The sequence below is a fragment of the Penicillium longicatenatum genome (assembly GCF_028827895.1).
Source record: "Penicillium longicatenatum strain IBT 33135 chromosome Unknown contig_3_segment0_segment0, whole genome shotgun sequence".
Classification (NCBI taxonomy): domain Eukaryota; kingdom Fungi; phylum Ascomycota; class Eurotiomycetes; order Eurotiales; family Aspergillaceae; genus Penicillium; species Penicillium longicatenatum.
The window spans coordinates 1890408-1902554 of NW_026643121.1; the positions used below are offsets into that span (position 1 = coordinate 1890408).

General features: G+C 45.2%; 5 protein-coding genes across 5 annotated transcripts; 1 reads left to right on the forward strand and 4 right to left on the reverse strand.

Annotated features, from left to right (window-relative positions):
* Positions 1-2415: 2415 nt before the first annotated feature.
* On the reverse strand, positions 2416-2886 carry N7484_006077 (uncharacterized protein; the record flags this gene model as incomplete). Its single annotated transcript, XM_057116495.1, has 2 exons — positions 2416-2814; positions 2875-2886. The coding sequence occupies 2 exons, from the start codon at positions 2884-2886 to the stop codon at positions 2416-2418; spliced, it is 411 nt and encodes a 136-aa protein (XP_056972378.1).
* Positions 2887-5772: 2886 nt separating this feature from the next.
* Positions 5773-6036, reverse strand: N7484_006078 (uncharacterized protein; the record flags this gene model as incomplete). The annotated part of the gene is made up of 1 exon (XM_057116496.1): positions 5773-6036. One exon carries the CDS (start codon positions 6034-6036, stop codon positions 5773-5775), a length of 264 nt encoding a protein of 87 aa, XP_056972379.1.
* A 1284-nt stretch (positions 6037-7320) lies between these two features.
* N7484_006079 (uncharacterized protein) lies at positions 7321-7860 on the forward strand (the record flags this gene model as incomplete). The annotated part of the gene is made up of 2 exons (XM_057116497.1): positions 7321-7331; positions 7464-7860. The coding sequence occupies 2 exons, from the start codon at positions 7321-7323 to the stop codon at positions 7858-7860; spliced, it is 408 nt and encodes a 135-aa protein (XP_056972380.1).
* Positions 7861-9784: 1924 nt separating this feature from the next.
* On the reverse strand, positions 9785-10552 carry N7484_006080 (uncharacterized protein; the record flags this gene model as incomplete). Its single annotated transcript, XM_057116498.1, is given in 3 exon segments — positions 9785-10032; positions 10055-10225; positions 10240-10552. 3 exon segments carry the CDS (start codon positions 10550-10552, stop codon positions 9785-9787), a joined length of 732 nt encoding a protein of 243 aa, XP_056972381.1.
* Positions 10553-10589: 37 nt separating this feature from the next.
* N7484_006081 (uncharacterized protein) lies at positions 10590-10967 on the reverse strand (the record flags this gene model as incomplete). Its single annotated transcript, XM_057116499.1, has 2 exons — positions 10590-10654; positions 10706-10967. 2 exons carry the CDS (start codon positions 10965-10967, stop codon positions 10590-10592), a joined length of 327 nt encoding a protein of 108 aa, XP_056972382.1.
* Positions 10968-12147: the final 1180 nt, after the last annotated feature.

The following is a 12147-nucleotide window of genomic DNA, read 5'->3' on the forward strand; positions in this document are numbered from 1 at the left end:
TTCTGATTGAAGGAATCTTGGTAACATGCATTCGTTCATGCAAGTTTCCTCCTAGTTTTGTGATTGGCTGCTCGGGCTACCCATTCCAGTCACGGGCCACAAACTTCATTTGTGAAGGCCTTAAGAATCAAGACATACTGCGGCCTATAACATAGCTTACCTGTCACTACCTGTCACGTATGAAGTTGATTACAACGAGGGGAATTATTTACATCGTCAATATTAAAATGGATCAGAATATTTGGGCTTGGGATATGCTATTCAAAGAGTAAGCTTTAGAGTTCCGAAATGAATATGATCATTTTGGTGAATACTTAGAATATTGATGAATATAAACTATTGATTCATTTCTTCAGAGACCTAGGCAGAATCTGGACACATCAGTGGTAGTGATTTTACATAATGTGGACAATCAAGGCATACAGTGTCTATCATTCAAGCAAAAGCGCAGTACCAATCTAGATCAAATTAATGACCGATACTTAGTTTCAATTTAATACAGCCTAAAGTACCCTATCCGTAAGCTATTTTTGATTGAATATTAGGCTTGACGATATGAGCCAAACGACGGGTAGTGCCCAAGACTGGGCACCATCCTCCATCAGCGAGTCCCTCAAAACGAATTGACTAATAGCAGGACTTGACCGATGTACCATATCGATGGTCAGACAGATATTATAAGGAAGCATTTATTTGAAGCAATTTTAAGCGAGACCATTGATAATCTAACGCTCTATTGCCAAACTGTGAAATATCATTTTCGATAGACGTGACACAGGCATTATATCTTCAGCCCGGGTTTCTCAGCAAACACTGCTCGGGGCGTAGACCTAGGCCGCAGGCATTTAAGCCAGGCATTGCGGTCTCTTAGTTTCAAAGCCTTGGGTAATGTCTTCTTTGGCATAAACTGTGGGCGTAAGAGGACCTTGAATTGAGATCGTCGTGCTATTCTTGCGTCAGATATATTTCCAGAGTGTCGTTGTCTCAGATTCATTATGAGGCTATGCAAATTGTGGGTGGTTTAATCGAGGGCGAGCTTGATGGATGTAAACCGTTGAAGGCAGCCGGAGGAAACCTTACTGGCACGACTGAGCGCTTGGTCCTAGGCTGGGAGCTTATCGGCGAAGCAGTCAGTCTGGAGTTTCCTGGTGTATAGGAGTCGGACTAAGTGAACGAGAGTCAATACAGGAACCAGATAAAAGGAAAAGCCAACCGCAATACCTCGGTCAAATCAGAATGGTTTCTTTCCTGTTATTAGAAGAGAATGGGTGTTTCTTGAGATTTATAAAAGGCGGAAACATACTACGAGGCTAAATACTGGGCGCATTCATTAATTTCAAAGCCTACACCAATGTATACCATCAAATTTACGATTTTTAAGATGCATTTTCAAGTGCTTGGAAATATTAAAGTATTGATGAAACTTTGATATTGTATCGCGCGCAGCTGACGTGGATGAACTCTGTGAATCAAACCGAGACTGGCATATTTGAGGACCTCGAGGTTTTTCACAGGTTTGCATCTCTCTCTACATTTTGACAATTCACCAGTAACCAGTCTCAGCAGGCCAGGGCAGAAACAGGATCAGACTTGTGTATAGTACACCTGACATTCGATGATCTTTGAAAGCACAGTGACGTGGCGTATATGCCAATGGACATATCCGTAAATCTGGTTCTCAATAGCCCCACCTTTCATGCTCAAGTACACTTTCAGGAGCTCTCATGCTCACGATGTTTCTATCGGCAAGCCTCTACTATAAGCATACAATTAGAACAGAGGACAGAGTCAACGCTACAAAGAACCTTCCAAGGGTCATTGTACAATTTTTCTTGTAAAGGGCTTCTCGCCTCGCATTGGATAAAGCATCAAGCAAGCATTCTTGCGAACCAAGAGCTGATTGTTCAAATTTTGCTGCCCCTGGCTAGTCGGTCGGCATCAATGCAGCAGCTGACCCTGAATAGACTTTGAAAATGACATAACTGGTAGATTGTGCTCTGACCATTTTGAGCTCTCGTGGACGGAAAATGGCCAAGTCATGATTCTAGCATTTATATCTTGCGACTGCCCCCAAATTTACTTTTGTTGTAAACAACCTTGAGAGAAGCGTCACATTAAATAAATACATTTACATTCCTTCCTTTGTTCTTCTTGTCGAAGGCTTTTTTTCAGAGAGCACACTATTCGTACTTAATTCTCTTTCTGTGATTACTTCGTCGAGGAATCTTCAAGCCCTCTTCAGAATGTTGTTGTATGTACTCCAAATGATGGTCGCTTGTTCTGTTGCAAAGGAAGTACATGAGGATCTATACAAAGCGGAGATAAGATGAAAAATTGAAAATTGATTATCCGTATAGATATTCCGGCAGTGAAATTCGATGGCACGACTTCGTTCCTGATACAACCAAGCAACATCTAAATAGACTTATTTGCATTGCTCATTTCCAATAGAACATTTGCCCCAGCTCTGACATCACTGTCTGTTGTATTTTTGACAGGCACCCCGCCTTCTTCGGGCTCTGTTCCCAAGGATAACCCCGCTTGCACTACGGCCCAATTAAACATCGCATCAAACGACTTGGGCTCTTTATCTCCATCTTTCAAGCCTTGATGCTTCAGAAGATAGTCAGTGACGACTCCCATTCTTCGATTCGTCTCATAGAGCACTTCTGCTAGCTTCGCAACTTCATCCAAGTCCCTGTTGGTCTGTACCAGCGACTGCCGTGTCTCTGCCAATTCCTGCTGATATTTGGCAAGGCGGCGCTCCGAAAGAACCCAGCGCGAGTTGAAGGTCGATATCATTCGAATGACTTCCTACATTTGTGTGAGCGTGGTCTGTTATAACAATCAAAATAAAAATAATATTTGGCCTACCGATTGATCCATTATGACGTGATTGAATAGCTTCTCTGACTGGTAGTGCGTGATGTAGTGATGTATGTGCTGTTCACGGCCGAGATATATCCACAAGAGATACTTCCCCTGTCAAACTTCCACCCTGATGGACCTCTGCTCTCTTTATAGTCTCTCAATAGCGTGGCTGTACTTTTGCTCGATGTATTATCAACGTAATATCATTTGACGCTCCAGGAGATCCGAACGCTGGATGTGGTCCGTGAATTCATACAACTCTAGTGCCCCGCCATCCCTTAATCGCAAATCGCAGCAAATCGCAAGATACTTTGAGAACAAGCAATCGGGAGCTGATCATTCTTCGGCTGTCTGAATGCCTTATCAACCAGTAGATTTTGAGCGCAGATTTGTCGTCACCGATTTTTTCATCCGGCGCTCTTCATCAAATGGATAAAGGTCACGCTGAGATGAAAATGAGAACTGTCGGATTACAAATTTCTGGATTCCAGACAATAAGCATGATTAAATAATACGACTATAATGGATAATGCAGTATGAAACTCAATTCCAATAATGAGAGGTCAGAGTTGGATACAACAAATTAATATAACCGTTTATGGCCTTGAAGAATTGAACACTTTTCCCTCATCCTTAATTCGAATAATCTAAATTTCGGCCATCGGTATGGATACAGACGTCAGAAGCTCCCCTTTTGACGGTTCCGCCCAGCGATCATTGTTTTCGAGAGCCATGCCCAGATGCAGACTGCCTACCATCACATCATTGCTACAGCCTTCCAAAATCGGATCATTCGAATTAACTTACAAATTTCAGAGAGCCCTACTTTGAATATCTCTATTCGCCGAGAACATACCAGCATTCTTCCTTGTTTCTTGGGCTATCCTTTTCAGATCCAACATGATATTTTGCGTTCCCTGCAATCAACCACACACTACTCAACATGTTTTGGAAAAGCATCTTATGTCCCACAAGCCTGTGGGATCACAATGAATTTTTCAAATCTGGTTGTTCTCAATCATAGCATATAAAAGACCTCATAGAACCACCTTGTACGGACAGAAACCGGTATGTTGAATAATCCTCATCCACCCCTTGCTCGGATACCTTGGTTTATTTTCTTTCTCTTACAGGTCCTTTTGCTGTGCATTTTTATCAATGATATTGATGCCATTTACTTGGGTGGAATTCACCCCAGGCCTCAGAGTAAGGATCTTGCTGGGTACATAAAAAGCTGCGCTTCTGTAATTCCATTAAACCCGGAATCCTCATTCATATAGACGTAATTTTATTCAAGAATACCGGAAGAAATCCACAAATGAAATTGGATGGCATTATTTCAACCCAAGGCAATTTGGAAATCTACAAGCAGGTCAAACAGGGTAGTGACGTAGGATAAGATGTTGTGTCTCCGCAAAGGGACCATCAGGAATCATGTCATAGGGAAACTTAGCTTGATCGAATTTGTTAAGGTCCTCCAATTTTCCCCGTGGTAGTATGACAATGGCCGAACAGATGCTTTTGGCCTCGTCGCTGTGCGTGAGCTTGAAAATGCACATGCAGCAGACAGATGCTCTATTAATGTATGGTTTAATAACCCTGGCACGCAAACCAGCGGGCTATACCTGTAGACCATGGGTGGCGACTACTCTTCAAACTATAGATGTCTTCTCCATCAGGGACTGTATGGCAAGTAATGGGGGAAATGATACAGCCAGGATCAGCAGAATTCGTTCAGTATTGACAACGGTCATCATACTTAATTCTCTTCGGGACATGATATTGATACGAATACATTTTGCGTATACATATCCAAAACTGGAACAGATGGCTAAACGGTTATTTTTGCTTCATCACTGGGCGTGAACTTGAATATGTAGGTATGACTGAATCATTCCATTTATTATGGTTTTAGCTTCCAATATGCATTTCAAACAATAGAAATTTCTCTATCGGAGACTGCTTAGCATGAAATGGTGATGGAAAGAAGGATATACTAGGAATACCAGCCTGTGTATCTACGGATGATATGATATTTATCCTTCAACACAGTCTGAAAATGATAGGAAAGACAGAAATCTAATTTGGAAATACAGTATCTAATCTTGGAACAGATCTTGGCTTCTTCAAAAAGTCGGCAAACGGTTTGAATACTAGTCTCCAGCACCGCGAAGAGGTGTCTGTCCATCGCTGGAGGTCCCTCCTCGTATCTCCACGCGTGTGGGCTACGAAGGGAAGACCTTCCTCGTTCACGCCTTGGTAGACGCTTCGTGGGTACTGTCATAAAGACCTTCCTCGTTCACGCCTTGGTGGACGCTTCGTGGGTAGTCTGTCATCATGCCTCAACTGAGGTCACGAAGGGAAGACCTTCCTCGTTCACGCCTTGGTAGACGCTTCGTGGGTACTGTCTGTCATCGTGCCTCAAATGAGGTCACGAAGGGAAGACTTGGGGAGGAGAGCTTCCCAGGGGCACATCAGCTCTCTTTATACTATGACACTAGGGGAGCCAGGACAGCCAAGATGTGCACTTTGATCCCCAGCCTCTTCTTTTAGTGGGGCCAAGACAGTTGGTGGGCCCAATACACGGAGGATTGATGAAATTTCACTAAGTGGATCTGGGGATGGAATTTGATCATGTTGTAAGAAGCGGTTGGTTTCGGTCCATGCTTGTCCCCGGTCTGCAATCAAGATCAAGCCATTCAGACATTCCAGCATGGTGAATTCATCAGATTACGATCCTTACGTCTTGAAGATTTTCAAATGTATCTCGACCACCGACGATCTCTGGCATTTTGTCCTCCTACTGCAATCCACCGAATATACAAATACAAGATTTCCATTGATCATAGTCGAGACAGCGCTTGAAGTGGTACTAAGATTCGCCGTGGATGGGCTAACACCTTATATCCTCCGTCGTAGATTCGCCACTTGTGACATGAGATTGAACATCGTGGCTCGCGTGCGCTTGAAGCCTTCGAGCAAAATCTGGTTACGCTGTCGAAGATGTTGGTTTTCGCGCTCCAGTTGTTCAATTCGAGCATGTGCCTCGTTGAGCACGTCAAGCTTCTCTTCCGGCTCTTCCCGCCGCAGGTCATCTAGAATGCGGGCGACTAGCTTTCTTCTCTTCACTTTTCGGTTAGACCTAGCATCGCTCCGATTGAGCATTTGAGATGAGCTCTGTCCTTGAGAGGTAGCTTTCGTACCAAGACCATGCCCTTCTGAAAGGCTTGGCATTCTCTTAGCGGAGTCGTCGCAAGCTCTGTTCGTTAGGCCAATGAGTTAAAGTCTTTTATTTCACGGAGTAATTGAGCGTCTTACTGTGATTCTAGATGGGATGTTGTTAGTGGATGAAGTTAATGCGACGGATGTAGCGGGAAGGTGCTTCGAGGATGCGGATCAATTCATCGATAGGAACGAATTGCGTAGTCATGGAGATCACATGAGTTACTTGTCTAGGCTATGAGAGATAGCGCGAAGCCAGAGTAAGAAACAATTGCGCGATTTGCAAATAGTCTCGGAGCGGACCATGGATAAGATCTCGCTTCGCGAAGACACGTCATGATCATTGGGTGAAAAGAAGCCGTGGGACGCGTACCATCAAACAGGAGGTCCGTGCGTAGTCCATGAATATCACCCGAACCAATGAATCTGGGGTTAGTGGATTGGTTTTCATTAAATCAGCACCCATGATCAGCACCCATGATCAAAATCCGTGAAATCAACTTCATCAAATCAACTTCATCAAATCAACTTCATCAAATCAACTTCATCAAATCAACTTCATCAAATCAACTTCATCAAATCAACTTCATCAAATCAACTTCATCAAATCAACTTCATCAAATCAACTTCATCTAATCAACTTCATCTAATCAACTGCATCAAATGAACTTCATCCAATCAACAAAAGCGATCAGGCAAAGACTTTCCTCTTTCTAATTCAATAGATCTCATTTGACTAGCCCTTGGATAGCGTGAAGCACAACTATTGCGCAACCTTACTGTAGCTACCTTGATACAGTACGCATGCCATTTGTGCATTTTCATTTCAAAACTTTAGTCGTCTGCGGGAACTGGCAATAACACAAAAGCGGGAAAGATTGCGCGTCTGCGACCAAAAAGATGGCCAGATCGGACATCTCTAGATGTCTAAGGGTTGACAGGCTATACAGTCGTCAACTTTGCCAGCATCCGCATTGAGTCTTCATCTTGTGGCCTAGTCGCAGTGGCGGTTACAAGCATATCGATAGCCAGGAGAGTGGCGGCCTCTGTGGAAGGAGCACTTGCTGGAGGCCCTGTCAACCTGAGCGACCAGATGTTGCTCGTTTCCGTGGAGTGGACGGCGGACTTTCCAGCTAACTATTTCGGGAAAGGCTCGGAATCCTTCCATATATAACCCACGCCGCTCGTTCCACGTCACTTTCTCTCTGTCAAGTCTATTAATATTTAATGACTGCTAAGTAAGTATAGGTAATCAAACTAACTCTCCGCGTGCGATCTTACTGACGACCAAGCCCATGCTAGACATCGATTCCCCCTCGTGGCGCCCGCCTAAGTCACCCTTCAAGTCCTTGAGCCTGCTAGTATGTAAGGGAGCTTCACCCACTTCGCTCTTTCATCGGTCTTACTGATCAGGATTCGGATAGCATGACACCGCCTCGCGCGAGCTTACGACCCCAAATGGCCGGACCCCAAATGGCCGCCCCCCACCGTTTCGTTCAAGACGCAGTCACCAAGGCTGGCCCTCCGGGTCGCGAGCCAATGGTGCTTGTAAGCCAGCGAGACTTGTCCCGGCTGGGGAGACAGAGACGCCGATTACTCCAGACGCGGAAACGCTCGGAGCTCAATCTATCATCTCTGAGGCAGATCAACGGACTGCTCGGTTTTGAGATTCTTGAGGCCTGGGGCCTTTGTGCCATGTTTCGTGATTTGGCGTTGAAGACTCTGTCCACTAATGCAGATCATATGTATCCTTCACAATCATCGTAAAGAGATCAATATATGCCGAAAAAGACCCATCCCATTCCGAGTTATGCCGGATAGACACGTGAGCTCAACCCACTTTCAACGGGTCTCGGGGAGCAAGAGAAAAGTCCGAAGTATACCTCGGGGCCCGAACGACCTCTCGCGAAGACAAGGAAGTGGATTTGGGTCGTATAATATAGGGCGAGAGGGACATCCACGACGGTGAAGTAGGTGAGGTATGTGGGGAAGTGATTGTATACACCAAACAACTTCGGCGCGTCGAAGATCGCAGACGTATGGTCCGTGCGTGGGTTTAATTCCGGCCCGTGGGCAGTACAAGCTGGATGGCACCATAAGGCTTCCATCATAGGGAGTACTGTATAGTACCAAGCTACAGTACGTGATACTGTACCATTCAATAGTGCGATAATCACATGTCTACTTTTTGATCTTTTCCATAATGTGAGTGCTAGAGACGCAGCATAGACAAGTAACATAAAAGGTTCTCTGAATCCGAAGGCTAGCATTGGCCGCAGTCCGGCTCATGGTGTCAGTCATGGATGTATGTTGTCAAGGACAGATCAGCGTCAGAGCCACGGACTGCGGTACCGAGTGATTGAATCAAGAAGCACCTTCGAAAATATTTGGCCTCTTCGCATCTGAAAGCAAGGTTGCTTTGGAGGGATAATACAAGAGGAAAAGAATCAGAACACCTTCCACAGCATCGTAGCGTAGTCTCATCACGATCACAAAGCCTCACTGTGTTGGCGGACGACACGTCTGTGGGCAATGAGCAGAGCAGGGAGGCAAGGGTCAAATTTCCCAGTACTGCAGTCAATGTGGCATGGCTACACTCAGTAAAAATATTTTAAGTGGGCTATGGCCAGGACCCTGTAAATCCGGCATCAACAAGTGAGGCGCGTTGATGCAGACTTACTCAAGAACAACATGCACGTCTGCCTCTATTTCAAAACAACAGCCAATGCTGAAATTCAAATGGTGGTGATAGGAAAGCCTGCTGCCGCAATTGAGCGATAATCCGCTGCCCATCGTGTCCGAGTAAGGAAATTATGGTCGTTGAGACAAAGTTGAAGATTGATCAACGCTACTTCAAGGAATTTCAGAAAGAGAAATGAAGCCACGATTAAACCTGAAGAGACTGATGTGTAACGTTTGCTGTCCGTAACGCGTTGGTGAGGTCTTGCTGCGACACGACCGCAGGAACATGATTGTTTACATCTAGTCGACGACAGTGGTTTTTTACGGAAAACTTTTCGAAGCCGATTTAGATTTTTGGGATCCAGATCCCGGGGCAAAGGCGTTTCGAATTAAATTTGGCTGATGCTGACTTTGGCTGCTCCAATATACTTCATGCGCCGCTCGGTGGCCAGGCGCACCTCTTCTTCGGTAAATAAAGCTCGAGGCATAGAGAAACCAGACAAAAGCAACAAAACCACCAGAGTAAGGCAGACTGAAGCTTACCACTGACCTTTATAGGTGGTTCTCAACTCCTCCTACTGCATTAGCTCCATGTTCTGCTACTCTACAAGACCCCGCAGTACCCAACAAGGACCCATTTAAAACACTACTCAGCCCACATAGTATATTTCGCGTATAAGCCATATTCGAATTATGGCAATGATATATCTAAAGTCTTCTCTGGTTTCACAAAGGGCGTCTGCGAAACCACACGTCCGTAACCAGAGCTGCAAAAGAAAATAAAGTCCCAGTTATGAAAAGAAATGATGCCTAGCAAGATGTTAAAATGAATAAATACACCATAACAGCCTCCACTACCCTATGGCATTCCCCAGCGTGGTGTGGCGTGTGTATCATAAATTAGAAGGTCTCCATCTAAAATATATTCATACCTCGGCTGAGTGATGCTGACACAGGTAATTACTATTTATTCCTCGACGTCCATAGTCCTGATTGATGATTTCAGAATTCAAGAAGTACCGTCAGTCACATCCGAAATCCTCTTCCGAGAGTAAGGTGGTATGAAGTAATATAGAACCCCGTGGATGATAGAGGCACACAACGGCGCGATCCAATGTATCCAATGATACGAAGCAAAGTGCGAGCCAACCATTGCCCCGAAGCACCGTGCAGGGTTTCCCGCTTTTGGGTTATTAGTATTCCAAATCTGGCAGAAAATGGTTCGGAAGCTCACAGAATCCAGTATAACCAATACGACTAAAACCCGTCACAAACGTACACGTTCCTAAAACAATGCCAACAAAAATAGGGCCCAAGGCTGGCCCAAATACAGACCGCTGTCGAGGGTCAAGACCGACACTGAACGAGAGAAAGATCAAAGCGAAATCTGTAGTGAATTCTATGGCGAATGCGTTGCCTGCTGAGACTTTTGAAGAATCAATATAGCAACCTGGTACGGCGAACTGTAAAGATGCATCAGTATGAGTTCTTCGCGGCCATCAAAGGCATGGGAAATTACAGATCTTGTGTCAAAACTCGCTCTCAATAATAAACCTGCCATGGCCCCTCCGAACGTCTGAAATGTGACGTACAGAATACATCGCGGCAGCGTGGCCAGACGCCCGAAGAATGTAGCGATGGTGATGGTAGGATTGAGGTGGGCCCCAGAAACTGGACCTGTAGCGAAAATGAACAACGGAAGAACCAAGATCGCCGTTAGCCCACCAAGCAGGCTGGGTACGAGTGCGCCGGATGCAAAGGTGCTTCGCAGTGACATGGTTAAAATCTCAGTCAAAGAAGGATGCAAGCAGAATTTACTTCACCGTCTGACTTAAGCCCACGGCTACGAAGCAGGTCAGGTATACCAACAAGCATGTTCCTGGTGTTGTAAGTAATCATGTCACTTGCGAAGTTGTTAGCGCTTACGGACCTATAGCTTCAACAACAGCCGCCTTCCATAGTTCGACCTGTAGAATATTTTCTAGAGATAGAGCATCTCCGAACGGAATCCAGGGAGCAGCATCCGGAAACTTCTGCAATAATTCTATTTGCGTGCAGTTGTTTTTGTCCAGTGAGAACTCTTGATTGGCACCAATGCGACCAGCGAATGGGACGATGGTGGTTGGCGAAGGTAATGTCTCAGCATCACGTTGGCTTCTCCAGAAGCTGCCTGTAGGGAGTATCGACGACATCTTTTAGGACTTTGAAATGTCGTTTCAATGGACCCGACCTTAGAGCAGACAGATGGCCTTAAGACACAAATGGATGCTTCGGACTTCGTACGCATCCTCCAGCTGTTCCAACAAAAGAGAGATTTAACTGGAGGCGGATTATGATGCACGTAGACCAGGGTGCTTTTTCGGGGCCTGTATGCTCCAAAGAAAACTCTCAGATTCCCACAAGGCTCTGAAGTCTATTACCGTACGGGCGGCCCGCAACAGGCGGCTGCACGGACCATGCAGTTGCGGGCTTTCTTAGTCAAGATTAGCAAATATGACTAAACTTATTTAGCCTTCTTGGTTATCCTTTCATCGGGTAGTTTGGTAGTTTAGGCTTGATTAGACTTTAACAGAACAGCACCGATGGGTTAATGATTGCGTCACTGCCAAAGGAAATTTCATGGTCTCGGATGGGTCTAAGCCATGAGAGTCATAACTTGTTGAAGCCTAGGTTTGGTAAGCCGTACTTCAAGCATAAATGAATGACTTCAACACTGACTATAGCTTATCCCATTCTGGGGAAATCTCGGAACTGCTAGCCAAGCATCTCGACTGACTGTAATGAGCACCACAAAGTGGGTCCGCATCAGCCTAAACTTTCGTATTTGCAGGGCGATTGCTCGCTAGACCTGGATCCGCCGTGATATTGATTTCTTTAGGAAATTACCCGCTCAGAAGCTTCGACGATACTTGAAATACAAGAAATATAGGAGGACATACGTTATGAAGCTCGTGAGTACAAATCCTTGATCTTTCTAGACGACATTGACATATTAGTTCCATGATAATGGCGACTCAGGTTTCACTAAAAGAGGTCGGGATCTAGACGGTTTTACGCTACGAGTTAAATGCCCACCGTAACCCCCATAAGTTCGGCGTGGGAGACCGCGGATTTGTTCCCTCCTTTCACGGCTGCATCGATCGAGCTAACCTATCCCATTTTCATCCAGAGCTTGAGCATCTCCTCAACGATGGATTTCAGCAAGGGCAATTATTCACGAGTATTTAGCGATTGCTGGAAAGGTAAATTGTCTGAATTACTCCTAGCCTCTTTCGCGGCAAGGTCGATGGTATCAAGAGATCCTTGGTGCCCTTATCCACCAGCATGATATGTACCCCAAAAGTCTGATTCTTGTGTCTGGTGTGGATTGGT